Source organism: Syngnathus typhle, linkage group LG16, assembly GCF_033458585.1.
Source record: "Syngnathus typhle isolate RoL2023-S1 ecotype Sweden linkage group LG16, RoL_Styp_1.0, whole genome shotgun sequence".
In the NCBI taxonomy this organism is placed as follows: Eukaryota; Metazoa; Chordata; class Actinopteri; order Syngnathiformes; family Syngnathidae; genus Syngnathus; species Syngnathus typhle.
In genome coordinates, this window is record NC_083753.1 from 8,443,285 (window position 1) to 8,465,012 (window position 21,728).

The 21,728-nt window shown below is 47.6% G+C and overlaps 1 protein-coding gene across 9 annotated transcripts in view; it reads right to left on the bottom strand.

Moving 5' to 3' along the window:
* The window catches only part of meis2a (Meis homeobox 2a), a 63,594-nt gene that overhangs the window by 26,068 nt on the left and 15,798 nt on the right, over nt 1–21,728 (bottom strand). For 4 of the 9 annotated variants that reach the window (XM_061301335.1, XM_061301338.1, XM_061301340.1 and 1 more), the window contains exon 8: nt 10,199–10,344. In XM_061301335.1, coding sequence (XP_061157319.1) covers nt 10,199–10,344 — 146 coding nt within the window. Of the gene's footprint in view, nt 1–10,198; nt 10,363–21,728 lie in introns of all 9 variants that reach the window. The other 5 variants (XM_061301334.1, XM_061301336.1, XM_061301339.1 and 2 more) reach the window with 2 other exon arrangements.

Here is a 21,728-nt window from a genome sequence, read left to right on the forward strand (position 1 = left end):
AGCGAGCTGGAAAAGAAAGATTTGCTTTCTTCGCCTCCACTGGCTCGACTGTGTGCCGTGCAAAAGTTTTGGGTCATCGCCATCTTGAAAATGTTTTCCAATCAGCAAAGCCGTTCAACTTGAGCTGAGCTTCTAAGCGACGCGCATGAAAACAAAAGCGGCCAAGCCTATAATAAGCGCTACCCTGCCCCAACCTGTTGCGGCTGCAGATTTCTTGGGGCCCTCAAACATCTTCCCAGTACTCCTTTCATCTCGTCAAGACGCTATCTCCTGTCATTGCTCAACACGGCCGAGGGCGACCTGACAAAAGCCCCGCAGAGCTTTTTTTTTTTATGTGTGTGAGACTACGTGCAGCGGAAGAAGAAGAAAAGCTAACCGAGCGTTCCTCGGTTCTTCTTCTCAGCTCAATCCAGCCCGCAGGGGGAGCGAGGGGGGCAAGGCCCACCTTTGACCCGACTAGCCCGCCTGGCTCGCTCCAGCCCCGTCGTTTGTTAGGGGCTTTATCCACTGACAAAGCAAGGCAGGAAGTTGGCAGCTAACCAGCAGCCCCGCGGGAGGATGACCATCAGCTAGCTCAGCTTACCGCTGCTTTCAGGATGCCGTGTGTGTGTTCTTAAATGTTGCACGGCAGAGAGCAGCGAGGCTAACCTTTCTCTCAGCCCTGCAATTTTTTTACTACTGTGGCTGCGAGCGACAAACGTCCCCCACGCGCTACGAGCTAACCCGATCAGCTATGCGTGTTAGCGACAATCGGGCAAGCGTCCAGCCGTGCCGGATGGACTCAGAGGACCTCGGCACACTTTGCTCACCCCCCACCCCTCAGGCTCATGGTGGCTCACTAAAACATTAGATCATAAGACCACTTCACTCCATAAAAGTCGAGTAATTCGTACTTCATTTATACACCTTGGCGTTAATAAAGCTGATGAACTTTCACTGCTCGAATGTAATGGGGTGTTTCGCCGAGGGGCCAGCACCATTTCCCGCTCTTCTGCTTTGACTCCATATCGCCCATCGAGAGACAGCGTTGAGTTTTGTCTTGAACATTTACGAACAATATCGTTTTGAACTTTGAGTTTGGCCCATGAGCAAGAAGCAAATGTTATGATCTGGATTGGAGAATATGGTGGGAACAGGGGACTGCTTTTTTTGCGAACAAACCAAAACAAAAATGTGATTTTTTTTCTCTCTCTCTCTATCTGGGTGCAACAAGGGGGTCAATGACCTCCGGGCCCAAAGCGAGAGCATGATGGCTTCCCGGCTCGGGAGGCTGTTGACAAGCGTCTGTGTTCTTTTCAACAACTCGTTGAACCACCCCCACCACCCAACCACGCACACCTCCACCACCTCCCCACGGCATCTACCCCTTCCCTTCTCTGGAATGTAACACAACCGCTCGCTGAGGTAACCCAAGCACCTCCCCTCATCCCATCCTTCATTTATGGAGAAAGAAAAAAAAAAAAGACGGACAGAAAAACACGGTCGGAGGAAGACCATCTGTGGGTCTCGGACAGCTGTCGACCATCTCCCAAATCTTTAACTCCCTTTCTTCCTCTCCAGTTCCTTCCATCCGTTTCAGATTTGCTTCTTGCGTGCGGAATATTTGAGAGTGGGGGGCGGGTCACATGACCATTTTGAAAAAAATCGGACAAGATGCAAGAAGTAGCGAAGGACATAAACCAGTCAAGACGGTGAGAGAAAGAGGCTGTTGATAGCCTTTTCCTCGACAAGCCTCAACCCAGTCTTCCCCCTCAAGTCTAATCCCCCCCCCCCTCCTCCTGCCCCCCTTTTTACTTTCCATCCTGATGGAAGGATCGGGGGGCCTGACCTATCTGGTGATTGATGGTAATGTCTCAGGAAGTCATTTTCCCCGACAGCACCCTGCCGCCTTTCACCAGGCCCGGTGCAGAGGTGAGGCCATCACATGGATCCTTTTAACTCTTTGCTGGCCACGCCCCCTCCCGAAATACGTCACTCTTCATGCCCGATCGGGGGCCATCCCAAAGTGCATCTACCATGTGGCCCCTAATTCAGGTTGCTGGGGACGAATCCCCACGACTCCATTACTGTCAGCGCTTACCACCTCCATTATAGCAATTAGGAGGTTTGAACACTCGGAATGCTTTTGCTACGCTACCCAATTGCTAACATCTGCCCCGGTCTGGACGCTTCTCCCCGTCCGCCCGTTGTCTTTTTCTCAGCGCCACATTTGTTTTCTTAAATCCACGCCTCCAAGAGATCCCTCTCTCCGTTTGGGTCGGAATAAACCGAAAATGATCCGTGAAGAGGCTCGCCGTCCCTCTGCTTTCAATAGGCGTCATTAGTTTTTAATATCTGGCGCGGGGGAGGTGGGGGCGGGAGGGGATAGCGTGAAGATAATCAATGGAAAGAGGCTCGCGGCCTATTAATCTCCCCCAAAGGATTGCGGGTTCATACGCGTTCTTGCATAGGCAAACACGGCTGTCTGCTCAACACATCTGTCTGCCTGGATGGGCTACTTAATGAAAGAGCCGGCGCTCGGCCATCGTGATGGATGACGTCCCACTGGTGAAAAATGGCTTCTCGCAGACCAGAGTTACACATGATAGGACTCCAGTCCATATCCCCGACGATGATTTAGAACCGTTTTAGGGCTGCTCAAGCGAATGTAATGCATTATAGTATTATTTTCGACAACACTGTCTTCTTTTTGAGGTTTTTTTACGCTTGGCTGCAAGAGTCTTATAGAAGTCTGCACCCATATTCTAAAAAAATATAATACATTATTATTATTATTATTGTGGGACAATTTTTAAATCCTGAAAATGTTTGAGCATGACTAATTTAAATAAATAAACAAAAAATGTATGTCGAAAAACTTAAAAGGTTAAAATTATTATCGCTGAAATACAAAAAAATTAAGACTTTCCCACAGTATCAAAAATGTATCTGTCAAAAGCGTACGCTAGTTCGCCACAGGATATTGGCGTCGGCCCTTTGGCTCCCCGCATACAGTGGCCTTTAAAGGACAAAAGGCGTTGCGTGTTGTAAAGTTGTAAAAGTCAAACTTATGGGCTGGCCATAAAAATCGCTTTAATATGGTCAGCGGTGGTAACGTATAATATTGACTACCATCTGAGTCTGCCTCGGGTTTCATTAACTAAAAGTCCATCGTACTACACGGCTGACATTCCCATTCCGGCCTGAGCGCCTCAAGTTCAGCAGCTGCATTCCCCCACCATAAGGGCGGGACGCATGGTCGCCAGAGCGGCTCGCCGCGGCGATCATATCAACGCATCCTAACGTGAAGCGAACCCATTTTAGCACAGAAAGGCCCCAAAAGCGTTGTCGTACAGTCCGGAGATAACCAAGCACATGAAATCCGAGGCAGCCGGGGCCAGATAAGCGAGGCCCGACTGTGATGTGTGTCCACGCTTGTGCATGTATGCGTGGGCTAAAACATGCATGCTCATTCCAGGTGGGGGTGACCCCGAGTCCTGTAACAGGATCTGGCCTCCGAGCCCCTTGTTAAATCTTTTTCCCGGTTACCTGAAAACTGGATAAGGTCGCTGTGACCCGGTTTGGATACTCTCGTCATCTAAATACTTAGGCCGGGCTTTAGCGGGACGCTTTGTGTGTCAGACGCCGCAGCCTTGGGAATCCGCCGCACCAGCGATCAATAGTCAGACGGATTCACATCTGGAGCCAAGGCCTACATTTGGATTTATATATTTGATTCTTTCTTCCTTTTGATTTTCCACCGCTTCTAACGACTGGATTTTTTTTTTTTTCCCTCTGTGTCAGCATGCGGTACAGCTTTTTATCATTCCCGGGCTGCCTTCTGTGATACTAATATCAGAGCAGCCGCTTTCACAAAGAGATCTGCGAAATCGGCACATCAAGAGACGGCCATTTAGTCACCTGTGTGGTTTTTTAAAAATGTGTACTTCCACGCAGAAACGATACTTCCCGCAATCAAACGTATGAGATTTTCCCGTCAGGCAAAAGGATGGTGGTGAGCAGCGGGGCATTCTGGGTAAATGGTTGGCGGTGCAGACGAGGTCCGCTGAGGTTGGCGGGTAAAGGAGCAACAAATTGACCCGCTCGGCCCTCAGTCTTTGATGAGCCACCGGGATCATAAAAGCGGATCGGAGCGCTCAGACAACCAAGGAGAGAGGATATCAATGGGAGACCGGGGGAAGAAATGAAAAGGTAAGCAAGTAAGGGGGGGGTGAGAACAAGAGACGTGGCTCCCAGTTATAAGGACCCCACTGTGCAGGAATCCTCAGCGCTCGACTCTGGACCGAGCGTCGAGGCAAAACAAAAGCGGTGGAGGAAAAAAAAAAAATAACAGGGAATGGCAGTTTGGGGATTTGGTGCAGTCAGAGTCCCATGACAAACCAAACAGTGAAACATGAGGTCTGGTTTTGATTTTGCGCTCACCACCTCCCCTATCCCTCAACCTTTTTCTTTTCCTCCGCCGTTTTTTTCATTAAACCCTGCTTCCACGCTTACACTTCCTCTCTATGCACGCTCTTCTTCTCTGGGTGTGAGATGCATATCAAAAGCGGAATTGAGGCCCGCAGCGCAATCCCCATCGCTCGCCACCGCCGACTTAGGGAGGGGGGTGCTCGCCTGCGGGGCGGCACCCACCGAAGGTTAAGGGGTAATTTGAGGAAACCGACTCCGGGATGCGAAACCAAAATCCGCTTACATATTTTCGCTTTGAGCCCTGAAAGTTCACACAAGCGAAAAACACATCCCCAAAATCAGCCATCGCCATCTAAATAGGACCACCCCGCCCCCTCCCCCCCTCACTACCAGCTATCACAGGCTACCTTACATGGTCTGTAATTACAGATGACATCATCGTTCAGTTAAGGCGGAACACATTTCTGGACTTGTGTTACCACTACATTGCCATTTTGCAGCGTTAATTCCGTAAAGTAATTCTCGGAGGGTTCCAAACTTGCTTCAACCTTTCCTTTATGGAGCATGTAAGTTCCGCAGAACCGAAAAAAAAAAAACCCAAATCCTCATGTTACCCCTTCTGACACGAATGGTGGTGAACCAAACTTGACCGCTGGGTGGAAAACGTGGTTTTATTCTCAGTGGGGCGCACAGTCGTTAGATTTTTGTACTTCGCAGATGCCACCAGGGATTTCCCGCTGGTGTAAATTAGTTGTGTTGAAAATGCTCATTTTTGTTTCTTCATTAAGCTACAAACAGCAGGAGTGAAAATTAACCTAAAGTGAGTGAGAGGGAGGGGCGGGGTGGCGGGGGGGTTTAAATGGGGGAGATTTGTGGGGGAGGGAGAGGCATTACGGCAGTTTTCCTTATATTTCCACGTACACAAAACATATGGGGCCCATCTAGACGGGAGGAGAAAAAAAAAAAGGACGTACTGCACGCAACTAGAACAGATCTGGATTAGGGGGCAAAGTATAAAAGTCCGACGGCGGCGATTGAAACACACTCAGCCTTATTACAAGCGCGAGCGAAGAATGACGGCTAAGCCGCGCCTGCGCTCGCCGTGACGCCCGAGAGTTGATGTGGCCTGTAATATAATTATACAGCCTGTGAAAACGCAACGTTACCGTTTCACTTTTGGGTCGTACGAGACATTTCAGGGTCGGCGTTGGTTCGTAAGAGCAGATGGTGTCCGTTGAGCGGCTAGCAGACAATAGCGAAGGCACCTCCTCCACACCGTCTTTATCAAAGTGGCTTGTCCAATTGTGCCTAATGTCTGTTTGGCAAACAAACGCACACAAAGCATGGTGGCTATTGTCACCAAAGTAACGTGATGACTTTCTTTTTCTTTTTTTTCTCTCTCTCTCTCGTCGCGCGTTTGGAAGCAAAACGGGCTGCCCGGGTTGCCACGGGTGACCGGAGAGGTGACTTTTGGGCTTGGAGGCAAACAAGCACATGACAGATTAGTGTGTGGGCCTCCTCTAGGCCTCCACCTTTGTGACCTTTAGGAGCCTCCCTCCCTTGCATTTGCGCCATCTTCAAGCCCCTAAAACCCTGCTTCTCTTTTGTCTTGCCTGGAAAAACTCTGGCATGAAAAAGTCAAATACTTCACTTCTAGAGACCATACCATGAGGACAGCGGCAGCCAATACAGCAGATAGTTTTTTGTTGTTTAAAAGAGGAAGAGCTGTTCAAAGTGTTTGCAGATGTGTCCCGACCAGATCAACGCTGCTTGTGCTGCACACAAGGATTAGAAGGGTGGCCAACACGGGCTCGGGGGGCCTCGTGCGGGTCATTGGCTGCCAATCGGGGTTTGAGGTCAAGAGCAAAAAAGTGGATTGGTTCTCAAAACCATGTTAGCTCGTTAGCTAGCAGTACTGTAGGAATCCCAATGGTTGCTTTGGTACTGGCAGTCAAGCCAGCTTTTCTGCTGCCATGTACATAAGGAACTGAGGAGTGATGCTTACGAGTTGAAGTCGAGCTGCAGAAGGTGCGCCAGATCAAAAGTGAGATTGCGTCAAAAGCAATTATCACCACGCATCGAATTATCTAAACGGAGCCATTGGTGGCGCTAAAGGGAGGCAGGTCATTGGGGCACTGCCCCCTCTGAAATTGGCTTGTACCCCCTCAGGCGCCAGGCCAGATAATTCACTTTTGGGTATTTTCCTTTTTTTTTTCTGGATAACCCCCCCTTACCCCTCCACAAGTCTACCAACCAAAATGAAGTTCACTCGGTTATCACAAGGGGACAAACATTGGTGGCCTGGACTGGCCTGCACCCATGTCTTGTGAATGACCCGGGCCGCCTCTTTTATGTGCATCTATAAAAGGGCGGTTGAGAGAGCAGCTCCCATAGGAGGGCTCGACCTGGCGATGACACCCCGTTGTCATGGAGACTAATTCTACGTTGGGCCGGGGATGGGGAAGGGGAGGAGGAGGAGTGGGCAGAGGCATTGTCACTGGTGTATCTAATGATGTTTGCAGCACAATGCACTCATCTCCTCGCAGAGTGGGATGTGTCCTCACTTGGGTTAATCACATGACACAAGCAAAGTACTGTATACTCTCTTACACTAAATAATACAGTACACACTCAATTTAAAAAATTGAGCATCATTCTCTGGGAACACCTGCACAAAAAAGTGCTTTTTATTCAAAGATAAAAAAGCTAAGATCTCGAAAAATCGCATCTGTAAATTGAATTCTTAATATTATTGATGCATACAAAGCACTTCAATTAATAATTACTTATTTTTTTTATCATTGACTGCGGGTAACTTTTAGATTGGCGATGCAGTTCCATTATTTCTGCAATAGTATCTTATTTAAAAAAAAGTTTAGAAATAATTGTTTGAAAATGTAAACACTGGCAGATATGAATAGAAACCAAGTCATTTAAAATCCCATAAAACACTATCAATTTTTTTACTTATTTAAACGCTCCACTGTAACAGCACAAATGCAACCCTCAATGGACAGCGCTTCTCCGCCACAGTGCAGGCACTTTAAAAAAAAAAAAAAAAAAAAAAAAAAAAAAGACGGGATGTATCGCTTCCCCTTCAGGGAGCCCAAGGGAGCAATACACCTGGCTTAGCAGCTTAACAGCATTTCCCCCAAACACCCAGGCCAAAGGGTGACCCGGCAACAAAACTTCAGACACTTGATAGCGCGGGCGGAGGGGTTACCTACTCTTCTCTTACCACTCTATTTATTTTCCTAAGTGTTTCGCGGGCTTTACGCAAAATCCAGAAGACAAGACCAAAGTGGTATCTGTGCATCGGACCGCTTCCTGTTTTCATTACGAGGCCGACCTTCGTCTTTACAGGGGTGAAGGAGGGCCGGCGGGGGTGAAGGGGAAGGAAAGCCAGCGGGCATTTTAAAGCAACACTACCAACTCTTCTAACAACTAATTAATTGACAAAGTCATGAAAAGATTGAGAAAAAAAATTCATCCTGGTATGCAACGGCTGCATCATCATCGTTGCATCGGGGGCGCAGCAGTAGTATAACGGCGAAGTTTACCTTCCTGATAACATAATCTCCCTGTAGTATTGAAAAGCTTATACCAACAGTCTGGGATTTCCCTTCCTCTAATGTGGCTGGAAGACATCCAGAACCTCATGGGGACGGACGGGCTAAGCGGGGTATTAAAGAGTGGGAGGGAGCGAGCGAACCCGGCTAACAGCAGCTGGGCTACCCGCCCGTGCGGCCCTTTGCCAACTTTGCGGACTTCGGGTTATGACGCAACGGGTTCGGATCTTGCGAGGCGGCTGACATCGAGCTTTTAAGTTCTGTTAGGAACAGTAAACGCCTGACTTGGCTTGAGTTCTCGCCATGTGGTGTGGCGGCAAAATAGCCATGGGCAGCGTAATAAAAAACAGACATCAGAGCGCTGGGAAATGTGACGTACACAAACCGCAACAATTACTATTCATGAAAAAAGATTTTTTTTTCATCTTGGACCGGCCAGATAGTCCCAAAAATAATTCTAAAGCTAAACTAAGATAAGCAACTGTGTGTGTGTGTGGGGGGGGGGGGTAGCTGCCCTGTCCTTTTGGACCCTTTGAGACAAACGTGACAATGGCTGGATGTTGAGAACATATGTAGGGAGACCCCCGCGGCTCACGGGAGGAGCGGGGCGGCTCCTTTTCACTCCTCAGGCCTTCGCTTAATGAATGCGCCCGTGACAGAATGCCACTATGGGCCATTCACAAGCCAAAGTCCCTCCAAATGCATCCAGCAACGGCAAATACATTTGCTTAACAAATTAAAAGAAAGGCGGATGGAACATTGCGAGGGTGTGTGTGTGTGTGTGTGTGTGTGTGTGTGTATGTGTGTGTGTGAGAGTTGATGGGTGGGAGAATTGGATGGTGAGAGGAGAGAAGGGGGATAATTCAATTAGTCCTCTTCCTCGGCGAAGAAATAAAGGCAGGTTAAAAGGGAGGGATTATTATTTGTACAAGACGAGCCCGCGCTTTACACAAAGGAAACAAATAAAGGTTGGAGAGAATATCGACTAGCTGGAAAAAAAAAAAAAAAAAAAACAGGAGAGGGGAGGGGGGGGGGGGTGCTTGAAAACACTCTGAATGAAGCACAACTGTTCATTGAGTTCTTTCCTAAAGACTCCAAAAGCTCCATTCCGATGTGGAGCAATTTGCATCAGGTCTTATTCCCATGACGACACAACGAAATCAAATGTTTTATGACAGTAAACTGCGAGTTAAAGCCACGAGTCACTTTAGTTCTCGCAAATAAACGCCGTCGACCGGACGCACGCTCACACTTCCGTGCGGTCGGGGAAGCGAGTTGTGAACAGCTGCTAAAGTCATTTTGATAATGATGAGAATAATAAGCAATAAGCGGCCCTGCCTTGGGGTGGGGTGGAGGGGGGGGGGGGCTTTGCAGTTGCAGCTTGACTGCTCCTGAATAGATAAAAGTGATTAAAGCACTCCTGATTATCCCCTGACCAATATGGAATGGATTTAAGGCTCTTTCAATTAGGCCATATTTGCTGGTCACTCATTATGTTTTGGTGGACAGGACTGGAGGGCGGGAGCGGGGGGGGGGCTTTGGTTGAAGATCAGGATAAAGTTGACGGGCTTTTACCGCCGTGTCCGGCTTGTGTGTCGCATGCTGCTGCTGAAATGTGAGCCGTGTGGCAAAATCAATACGGCCTGATGTTCTGATAATGTACTGACATCAGCGAGGGTACAAGTGTGGCGCCTGTTTAGGGAGGGGGCAACCTCCCCTCTATGCTTACGAATAAAATAGACTATTTATTTTATGTATTATTTATTTCTACACGTTAAACTATGAGGGTAGATTTCCTTTTGTTGTTTAATAATGAATGAATAGAACTGAAAGGCACTATTACAAACATGATGTTATGATCATGAAAGTTTGAGCCTGGAACAGATCAAAAACCTATTTTTGGATGCTCCCTACAAGTCAAGCAGTCAGCGTTCAGTAACAGCAGACAGGAAGTAACCATTGGCCGCTCCTGCCTGCCCAATGTCGGCCAACAAACATGGCGCATCCCAACATTGGATTAACTGTACCCCCGCCCGCCCGCCCCATTGTGAGCAAGATAAACAGTCCAAAGTGATTAGATTGACCCGGTCACTGTGCTCCCCTGTGACAGGTGGTTGACAGGTGAGCCCTCGCTCTCTCCCTTTCACGGTGACAACTGTGTGACAGCTGCATTTGCCAAATCATCAAAATAACAATTACATAAAAAAAAAAAACCTCACCGTGAGATGCTGAAAGAGCCACGCCCTCATGATGTTGGTGGCCACCTTGGGGAAAATGCCGCGTTTTTTCTGCCTCTTCTTATCCTTATCCGGGTCGTCGTCGTCGCCCGTGCCCGGCGATGCCACGCTGTTGTCTAAACCATCTCCTGGGCGGAAAATAAAGCCTGCATGAGACATAAGATGCCGCACGGGCATACCAGAGCGCGTCTCGTGAAGGATGGATAAACTGACAAATACCACAGCTGATACCTAAGAGTGCAACACAGTGAATTTTACGCTCTTATGAATTGAAGATATGAAGGCGGGAGGTGGAGGGAGGGGGAGGGAGGGAGGGGGAGGATTTAGATGGCCTTAGACAAAGGCCCATGTTGAGTGAGGGGTTTACATTGAGACCTAGCACTGTTGTTCTATAACCCAAAGCATGTACAAGAGGCCGGGGGGTTAAGAACTGGATTGTTATGATTGGACACCAGATCTACAGTAGGGGAGGGGGTGGAGGCGAAATAACCGAGGAGCTTTGACATACTCTACGAGTCATTAATTCAATTACATTTGCAGGCTTGACATCGAGCATGGCAGACGTGTACGCAGATAAAATCGGAGCTCCTGTAGTTAATCGTTTTTTATTTCAGGCAGCGTAAATGACAACCAAAATATAATTTTCCAATCAAAACGGAGTTAAGAACTAACAGGAAAAGAAATTGGAAGAGGAAAACTTTTATGAAGTCAATTTTACAATTATGACGAAATGACGGAAAATTAACAAGTATGCCGACACATTTGACCACTTCAGCTAAATTGTGCAATATTGGGGGGCTTGTTTTAAAAAGTGGTTTAATGTTCATATAAAGTACTACATAATGTTATTTTAGAGAAAAAAATATATTAAATATTAGTTTGGTATTTATGTAGCGTAGCAAGCAGAGACAGTAACGGACTTGTTTGCCTCCACTCTAGCTCCGCCCCCCGCTCGAGATTAGCATAGCAAGCTAGCGTACGCTTGCACTACCGTCGGCTAGAGTGTCTGACTCCAACAGGAAAAGCCGATTTCTCTTTTCAAACAAAAAGTTTCCATCCCTGCACCCTCATTTCTTCTTCCTCGCATTAATTGTGCATTAGCAAAAAATGATTTACTTTTAACACTGGTGCTTATTTTTCTTGCCCCCGGGCACAGATGCCTTGAAAGCCTTCCTTGAGGGCATCTAAATTATGTATCTGAAAAACTCCTCCGCCAAGGCGGCGAAGGACCCCGACATTCTCCAAATTCGAAACCGGCGTGTCGGCCCGGTTTTGGAGCGGCGTCAATCACGGGCACCTATATGAGAGCTAATCTTGCATAAATATTTGAACTAATAACCTTAGAAAAAAGGGATGGAATCAAAATGCAAAATAAATGACAAATACAAGGACAGCGGCGAGGGGATCGGAATTCTAACCGCTCCCCCCCCCTTCCCTCTTTCAGGCCTTTCTGTCCTTGTTTTCCTTCCACATCATTAGTGCCGAGCCACACCGAAAAAGGGGGGAAACAGAGAAGTGCCGACTTAGCACTCGGCGTGTGAAGTCAAAGAAGCAACAGCCCCTCTGAGGGACATATGGGGTGTTGTCGTCGTACAACGGACATTCATTAGTCGGCCCAGCGCCGTAAATCCCACGTTAAGTACGAATCCTTGTTCAGGAAAGCCTAAAACAATAAACTCCACTCCGACTGCGAAGAGGGGGGGGGGGGGGGCGGCTTCCTGAGAAAGGCGACTCCACACGGAAGTCAACAACACGACGCTGTGAATTTTAAACACACTGCTTCTTGAATAATGTCGCGACACACTTTTGTTTGTTTGTGTGTGTGCGTGTTGCTTTTTCCAAGTAAATCCCTCTCCCGCTGTGAGCGGTCAAGGCCTCACGCGGCGGGAGCCACACGTTGGCCAAAAAGGGCCGGCAGATTAATTTTATTGACGTTTCCATTTTCACTGCAACGCGATAGCCTCCGCCAGCGAAACGGGGGCGACCCGGGCGTATTTACCCAGCGACCTGTCACTTCATTTACCCAGCATGCTCGGTGCCTCCCCACCGTCGCCGCCTGCCAGGGTGAAACCGGACGCCAACGCTTTCAGCTCCTCCTCAATGTGGACTAACCAGACATGTGGCATTCTGCTATGTACTTGACTTGCGTGTTGTTGTTTTTTTAAGCACAATATCTAAAAAAAAATAAAAATAGAATGAAAATTGTTTCCCAAACTTTTGTTTTTGCATATTTTTTCTGTTTTGTTAACCTCATTCAGGACTCTTCCATAGATCTCCACACATGCTTGTGTGTTGAAGATGCCCAGTGGAATACACAGAGGTCTTCAACATCCATGTGTTTATTCGAACGAAAAAAGAAAACCCGAGGCCATGTCCAGAAGGTGCGACGGAAGAAAAAAAAGTGAAAAAGACAAAGAACGAGAAGGAGCAGAAGAATAAAGAAGAGGCAACTTGCGGAGGCTCATTACATCTAAAGGAGAGCCGGTGCTTTGCATCCACCCCCACCTCCTTTCTTAGGAGCCGAAGAAGGAACGCTGCAGGGCAAATTGTCCCAAACGCTAATGGCTTCTGACTGTTCCCTGGCAACTCTGCCATTCTAACCTGTGCGGATGCGCACACTGGGGAAAAAAAAAAAAAAAAGTAGGCAGAGGAGTGGAGGGAGGGGGGAAAAAGTGTGGAAGGGGGCAAGAGTAGGGGGAAGCGTCCCATCATCTGGCCATGTGACACAGATGGGGGTTGGCTATTAGGAGGCAGCCAAAAGGCCTCGGGGAGCTGAGATGCTGGAGTGTAGCCTCGGGCACTTTTAGAAAAGCAGCACCCTTGGAGATGGGGGGAGTAGATGGTGGTGGTGGGCGTACCCTCCTTCCTGCTCTCCGTCTTAAACATACGCCAGCCATGCCGTGACAGGCCTCTGTTTAAAAGTTGCCGCATAATTTCACACGGCGGAAGAACGCAAGGCGGGAGACACAACGGGTCCAAATGCGTTCTCCGCTCATGTGCTAAGTCTCAACTCGCCACCGGTGGGTGCTTATTAAAAATGCATACACATATATCTTTGGCTGTGAGTAAATTGGTCTCGAGGCTGAGCTCATTAGCTCGGTGGAGGAGGACTGTAAACACGCTGCAACTCTTGCTTAGCTAACGTATTAGCGCAAACGGAGGGGAGCTAGGACGTTTTTTTTCGGAAGTTTCTTGCACTAAGGGTTCTACACTCTGTACAGAGGGCTACCAAGCCTTTGCTGGTCGATTAATTAATCGGCAGGTTGATTGAATTGTCTGTCGATTGTCTGATCGTGATTCAGTTTCTGGTTTGGTCCATAACAGAAAATCTGCAATGATTATGATGATTTTTTTTCGAAGTAGAAAGCTTTGTTTACAAATGTCTTGTTTGGGAGAAACAAAAATAATCAGTCTGCTTTCATCAAGGATTCCGAGGATTCGACCCATTTTAAGTTGGATAAACGATGAATCGATTTTCAAAATAGTTGTTCATTTATAAAGGAATATCGTCTCGAAACGATTTTCAAAATAGTGGTTGATGCATAAATTGGCCGTTGTCAAAAATGAATACATTTTCAAAATAGTTGTGGATTTATAAATCGGCCATTGCCCAAAACAAACAAATGTTTGTGCTTCAACTTTTTAAAACCACATCCGCCGCCACAAGACAGCCAGTGGTGCATTTCACTCTCCATACAGCGAGTGGAGTCTTTACACGAGCTTTGGATGTTGCGCGGTGCACAAGGAGGCCCCCGGTGTTTGTTTCGGGCTAATGAAGCGAGAGTGTTGAGGCAGTGGCTTAGGGAAGCCGTGTTTCAAGTGACTTATTACCGACGAGGGGGGGGGCTTGCCCTCTTCCTGTGTCCATGCGGCCCAGTCAGGCATGTTTGGAAGAGGACGGCAAAGTCACCGGACAAGCTGTATATGTTATATAGGGGCGCTCTTATTATGAACTCGCCATAGCGACCGTGGCCCCTCCTTTCCATCAACACCACCTCAGGCTCGGCCACGGAGAATGAGCAGAAAAGAAGTGAGGGATTTAGGAGCCTCTTTTTTTTTTTCACCAACATACGCAGCATTTAGCACATCACCCCCCCCCCCTCCCCTTCCCACTCACAAATGGCAGCGCAATAGGAGAAGCGGTAGGGGCTCCCACTTTTGTCCGTCTGGTTACCCCCTTTTATTTACTCTGGATTTACCGAGGGGTCTTTGCCTAATCACACGCACGCAAACATGCAGAGAAGTGTTCACGCCAAACGTTGGAGTAGATTACATCACCTCTGACTACAAGTTGACATGAGCAACTTTCCAATCCATAGACTTTTTTTTTTTTTTTTTTAATGCGTGGCAGCAGCCAGGGGGGATTTTTTTTCTTTTTTACGCTGATGATTTCCTGATCTGTGCTTAAACAAGCGGCAAAGGCCCTCGCGCTGGACCATAAAACAACAGCTTAGTAAACAGCAAGCATGCTGACAAATTGCTAGCGCTCGGCCCGGAGTCATTAACAGCCCTAAAACCTGTCAGAGCAATTACAACAAAGTCTCTCCTTCAGCGAGGCTCCCTGCCAAAACTCAGATGTCACTACCCCCTTTTTTTTTTTCCCCCCTTCCTCTTCCTACCACCCGGACAGTGGCTAAAGGTGAAAGAGGCAAAACGGCCACGCCTCCTCCTCGCCACTTTTGCTTTCCTGCCCAACAATCACGACGAGAGCTACACGCAGCTGTAAGTGCATCACGGCGGCTACGACTGGACGACTCCGCTTTGCACGAGAGGGTAATGTGCGGTTGTCTTGCCCAAAAAACACATCATTAAGTGTTCCCTTAATGAAGTGGAATAAGAGCGTCTAATTAGAAGGGTTTTACGTGCAAGGAGCCGAAGCAGTCAGGCGGTAAGGAGTGCGGTGGGGGTGGAGTTGCCAAACAACTCCTGCACCTCACTCCCTGACCCCGCCCCTTTTTCTAAGCCCCCCTAACCCCGTCTTTCTGTCATCCCTGGAATGCCGGAGATAAGTATCTCCGCCGATACGTGGCCTCTCGCCGTGACCCGGCAAAAAAAAAAAAGTTTGGTGGTTTTTTTTGTTGTTTTTTTAAGGAATTCTTTGAAAGTTACTTTCGAGATCAGGGGTGGGTCTCAGGAAATAAAGATGCAGCCACTTGCAGATGTCAGGAGCCAATTTGCATGGATGGCAAAAGGGCTAAATTGCAGGGGTGGGCGGTGAACTCAAAGGGAGTTGTGATGCCCATGACTGCCCCTGACTCTATCTGAGGCGGAGGAGCTAATGAAGGGCCTTTGTGTATCCGGCAGACGTTTCACCCTCGCTGGTGCTCCTTGTTTTCGACGCTTCTCCACCAAAGAACAATTTTGATCATAAAATGTAAACCTGGACTTTTTCTTCCCACCTCCATTTTGATGCTAGGCACCCTAGATGAATGTAAAGGTTTATAAATCAACAAGTCAACCATCAAGCTTCTATGCAGTCTTCTCATCACCCAAACATCAAGTTTATTTTCCCTCCTTCTCTCTCCTCTTTTTGTTTTTCTTCCCATGAATGTCCTGGAGGCAAAGGAACAAAGCGAGCAGAACTGATTACTGCGCTGTTGCCCTGCTCCGCCAGTCTAAACTCTGTTTGGCTTCCTAATGAGCTTACTAAAAAGCCAATTCATCACCCATAACCCCCTTGTGCGACCTGCCTTGAATTCCGCCACCCCAACATCATGGCTAGACCAGGACGGACGAGTTTACAGATTGTCAGGAGAGCATTACTAGCGCCTAAATGCGCTCACCGTTCACTAAAAACATTTTCATGCATGGTGGTTTGATCTTTACAAACTCATGCCAACCAGCAGTGTCGGTATTCTAATCTAATAAACCGTTATCTTATTGCTAGTGTTTATAGAAGTGTACTTCACATAAATTGTAAATAAAAGTGGACCTAGCAAAGAACCCTGTGGCACACCCTTGCAGTAGGAATTTATTGTATTTAGAACCGAAAGGAGCTGATAGGAAGGAAACATGGCACTGCGCTGTAAATGCTAGCCAGTAAAAAAATCAATTTACAGTATACCACATTTCTCATGTATATTTATTCCATAACATTAATTAGGCCATTTTTTAAATGCATATTTTCTAGAAATTACGACGCATTCATTCTCATGGGAACATGACGAAACAGGTAAACAACTACAAATGCGCGGGAACGAACCCGAAAAGGGAGGAAGGAATCTTAATTCGGTGTTGGTTGTGTGTGTGTGCGCGCGTGTGTGTGTGTGTCGGACAGCGAAGGCTGGCGGTAAACTCCCACAGTTCCTCATTACACCGAGTTGAAATGATCCTCCTGACACCTGAGCTGTAACCAAGAGATTACGGAATTGATGAATCCTCGCTTTAAAATGCAGCTGTTTTATTCTGCTTTAGTAATTAATTCTTTTTCCGATATGGTATTGATTAAGTGTAGCCCCTGATAAAGTTCAAACCCAGCCGGATCCCTGCGGGGGCTTTGACTCGGGCCCGTGCCGGAGAGTCAATGGAAACTTCCTTCTCCCTTCCCCATCCGCCTGCACGCCTCTATGTCAAAGCAGTTTAGCCTCATAAATTAGTCTGAACCATCAACGGCATGGAGAGGAGTTCATACATCCTTTGTGAAAGTCAGACATAAAGCAAAACACAATGACAGTGTGCCACATACAGTAGAAACCTCTTTGGACCTTTTTCTCTCATTCCCGCCAGAAACGAGGGTGTTGTAGAACGCCGAGCGGGAACATGCATCTCCTCTCACAAAACTATTCTTTTCATCGCCGCGTTTTTTTTTTTTTTTTTCTTCCATACACTCGAACGGGGCTTTCTCTCTCTCCGTCTCTCGGGGGAGCCAACTAGTGTAGAAATCAGCCGGCTTTACGAGAGCGCCGAGCCGCTCGCGTCTTGTCAAGACCCCTCACCTACCCGCGTCTTTACAAGTCAATAACCCGGCCCGGGTGTCCTCCGTTGGGCCCTGGCACACATTCACCCCTCGCGATAAGAAAGGCACCCGTTTGCGTTAGCTTCGTTTAGCCTCAAAATACTCGGTGGGCACTGAGAAGAATTTTCAAAACCGGACTGAGGAAGTTTTTCCACGGGAAGATATGTTGGGTACGACAACAAAACATTTATTCGAATAATTATGAAAGATCTTGGTGGTTTCTCAAACCTCAAGCGCTTGTTACTGTACTGTCTTGCCAAGAGGAACGGACCTGACTCCAAATAAGCTCCTCATCACGCGGCGTCAAAAGTTTCACAAGCCTCTCTCATGCTATTAATTAGCATCCTCAGCTTTTTGAAGCTCTCCATCCCGATTCTTTTCTTGTCTCCCTTTTTTCCCGTGGGGTTATCGACGTTTCAATTCTCCCCTCGCACGCACCCTCAGCCCGCCGATACCCCCGAGCCTGCTCTCTGAGACGGCTGGCTTGGCGGGGGGGGGGGGGGGGAGGAGAGAAGTGGCAAGCAACAACGAGGCTGTTAGCTGTTAGCCAGTAGCTAACAGCAATGAGCGCCCCCGTGAGAGCCAAATCAAAGAACGAGGCCCTTGAAATCCAACTGGGCTGTAATGAGGGTGCTCGAAAAGAACAATAAGCATATACTGCACAGCAGAGGAGAGTGGGAGTACAAAAATAATGAAATAACCACGGCGTAACAAAAGACAGAGGGAGGGCAAAGGGCCACAGCCAGTGGTGAAGATGGAAAGTACCATCATCAACAACAACAACAAGGGGGCAGGGCTTTGCTGCATGCCTTTGGAGCTTGCACAACAATGGACACACAATGGCAGGTACTTTGAATGGCAGAAGGAGGGCTTCATTTTGAACCAGGCTTCCTTTGGACTCAAAAGGATGAAAATGAGCTCATCGTTGGGGCAATGGAGGAAGAGCGTCAAAAGCCTGCCAGGTGCAACAAGGATCTGTGCAACCTGGGCAGATCAGCATGTCGGGCTCCTAATCCCGACTTTGTCGAGATGGACATCAGGACGTAACAGGTGTGCTAGAGGAACGCCAGCGATGTTGTCAACTAAGGTTGGATTTATTCTGCCCATTATAGGATTGACTTTGGAGTTCGGAACATTCAGAGAGAGTCTTACAACTTTGATTGCTGGAAAGCAAATCGAGCGAGTTGGAACGTCAGTAGTTTATTTATTTAATTGATTTTAGTTTTTATTTAAAAAAGTACATCTGCACTATAATTACAGTAACTTATATTTCATTTTAGGAATGTGGTTTCACTTCATTCATTTCACCCCCTTCACTACTACGGCTATACCTTAAGAGCATTCTTTACGAGGTCACAAGGGCAAGCTTCACAGATGTCTCCTGCAGACACTCACTTGTCTAAACATTGCATCCCCGGGAGTAAGCATTCATACTAAACAATGTACACCCCTCCCCCTCCCCCTGGAAAAAGTTAAACGTTTTCCTCTTTTCTCTCCCTCTCTCTGTCTTTATTTCATTGTTTCACAGCTGAATGCAACTTTACAGCGAGTTCCCCCGACGCTTTGATAATGAAAAGAACGCACGCGCTTATCAGCAGATAAGTGGTGTTTTCTGGTTGAAAAAAAAAATACTCGCCGTCTCCGTACGTTTCCTGCAATTGTTCAAAGGAGAGGTGGGGGGGGGGGGGGCTGAGTCATCCTCAGCTTGTTTGCAAAAAATTGGCAATGTTGCTTTTTCTCACGTTGGAGGGGAGGAATGAAAAGTTGTCGTCAAGGTGGGAGGAATCTGTTTCACGATGTTTGAGTAACTAGCGGTTAGCGAAAGTGTCAAGTTAATGTGCTTCGCTGTCTCTGTGGCTTTTTTACAGTGACGGAGGAAGTTGGATGTCAAAGTCGCTGCATTTGTAAAACCTCGCATTGCGGTATTCCCTTTTTTTTTTTTTTTTTGATGCTGATTTGATCTAAAATATGATGGTTGGATTCGAGTGGAATCGTTTCATCGTGTAATCATAACTCTCCACACCATAGCATACCGGTGGTTTCCCCCACATTTGAGGGCAGCGCACAAAAATTTGGGTTTTCCTTTCGAAAAAACAAAACAAACGGCGAAGCCTCTCGATTTTCTAACTGCAAACAGACAAGACTTATCTTTCAAAATAAGCGCAATTCATAACTTTTAGCCAAGCAAGTCCGATTTCTGGTCACCCCCAACTACCCTGGAAACAACACCAACTATTAAAACGAGCAAAAGGCCAATATTTGAACATAAATAGTTGCGGAGAGGATTCCTTGGCCTTCATTAAAGGGAAATCAGGTCTTTTTTTTTCGGAGGGGTGGGTGGAGCGTGACACGAGAAAGAGAGAGAGAGAAGCGATTGCGGTGTGCGAGACGAGCTTTCAAACATGGAAGTGTGTAATTGGCGCCGAGCGAGCGAGCTCTCCTCTGCATATCTTACGCCTTTTCATCTTGACTTGTTCCTTCGTAGCGCTCTCCCTCAAACATCCCCTCTGTCTTTTTTTTTTTCTTCTAAATTGATAACCCTTTAAATGAATTACTGTAAATGCATAATGAAGGCTTTTCTCAGCTTCAGCCCCTGCAGCCAAGCTGGGATGGAGCATTTATTTCATTTACAAGTCATTTCCCACCCCCATTTTTTTTTTTTTGGTAGCGAATTTAGCCCCGGCTTTTCCTTTGCGAGCGTTCACAGCTTGGGGCGTGTAAATGAGAAATTATCCTTGCTGACTAACAAGGCGAACGCCTCCTCTGGGGTGATCAAAAATCATGAGATGCCTGCCTCCAATAAACATCGGGAAGGGGGCTCACGGCGCTACCTGCTGACAGAAGGCTAACCCCGCAATAGCCGTGGAACGCTCAAACAAAAGCGATCAGGTGTGGAGACGGCGGGGGTCCGATTGTATCTTTAAAAAAGCCGACTTGTAAGAGTGTGCTCCTGGAGAACAACTAGCAAATGAGCTTATGCTGCCTTCTGAAAAGCTTTGTTGGAAGATGAGCACAACTCGTATCATCATCCTCCCACGCTCTTAGACGCCGCTAGCTTAGGGTAGCGTGAGGTTCCAAACAAGTACAAGTAAAGCGCATAACAAAATAAGCCTCGGTTGGTCGTGCTTTTGCTAGCTCGCGCTCAATCGCAGCATGAAGTGGGTAATCTGGACTGCGAAAGACTTCCTGGTGGGCCACAGCTAGCGTACAAAAAAATCATAAAAAGGAAGCAGAACACAGTCGTGTGTTACTCGTAACCGCAAAAAAGCAAGCGGTGGCCATCTTGAAGTTAGCGTAAGTCCGCTAATGCAACCGTAAGTGGTGTGAATAGGTTTCAGATAAGAGCGCTAACAGGAACTGTTATGATGCTAGCTAAATTGTTGTGATCTAATTTGGATGATTGATTTGGAACTTTGTTGGAAGGAATGGTAAGCTTTTTTTCTAGATGGATACGCTAATAGGGGTAACATTTTTATCGTCATTAAAACTCCCGCTCGACTTTGTGCCCTTCATGCGTTTCTTTGTTGTCGAGACGGTTGTGGTTGCGGATTTGGACATCGGGGGAAGAGGAAAATCGGGAGGTTATGGGGTTAGTGGGTGAGATTAAAGAGGCAAAAAGGGAGGTGGAAGAAAGGAAAAGAAAGTAGAAGACCGCAAGGCCCATTGGTCAAACACAAAAGGGCAACGCCAGAGAGGACATTTGAAGTCAGGGTTAAACTAAGCGCACCTTAAACGGGGGCCGCCGTAAGCCGTCCCCCTGCAGGTGTGCCTTTGACACACTTGGCCCCGCTAACCTCGCTCTGATCCCAAATGGGGCCGGTAGAAAAAAAAGAATAAGGGGGTTAGGTAGGGAGGGGGGGGGGAGGTTGACATCCTGCCGCCACGGCCTCCTATTTTCCTTCTATTACATCCCCGCACGCGTGCTTACACTCTGTGTAAACACACAAACACGCCAGCAGACGCGAGGGGGGCAAAACAAATCTGGCGAGGACTGGAGCAATTGGATTATCACCTCTTAAAGGCCGACTTCTTGGCTGACCCCCTTGGGGCGAGAGCGCGGCTGAAACAAAACAAGAAAATTTCCAGGGAAAACCATCACCCTCAACTCACCCCCTCCCGTCTCAAGGACATGAGCGCCATCATCATCCTGGTGAAAAATACACAGGAGGCTGCGTTAATGGATGCCCAGATGCCCTTTGGGGCTTCAATCCCTTTTAGGCGTATTACATCAGAGCCCGCTACGCGCTCCCCCCGGCGTTCGGCGATGCAACACGGACGGACGGGTGTGTAAAGGCACCGTCTAATGAGCAACCGAAAAGGAGTCACTCCCCTGCTTTTTACAGTAGTTCACTCGTGATTACTTCCCTGCAACATGGCTTCCTCCTCGCTTCTTAATTACGGTCAGTTCGCTCAAAGACTCGGCATCGACTTGTTGGCGGAAAAGTGGGGGAGGGGGGGGGGGCGTAATGGCACAAAACAGGCTGACATTCTCCTCAGATGGTGTCAGAATAATCTGGCTAATTTCTTCCCCATGTTGGAACATTAGTTTGTAGATTA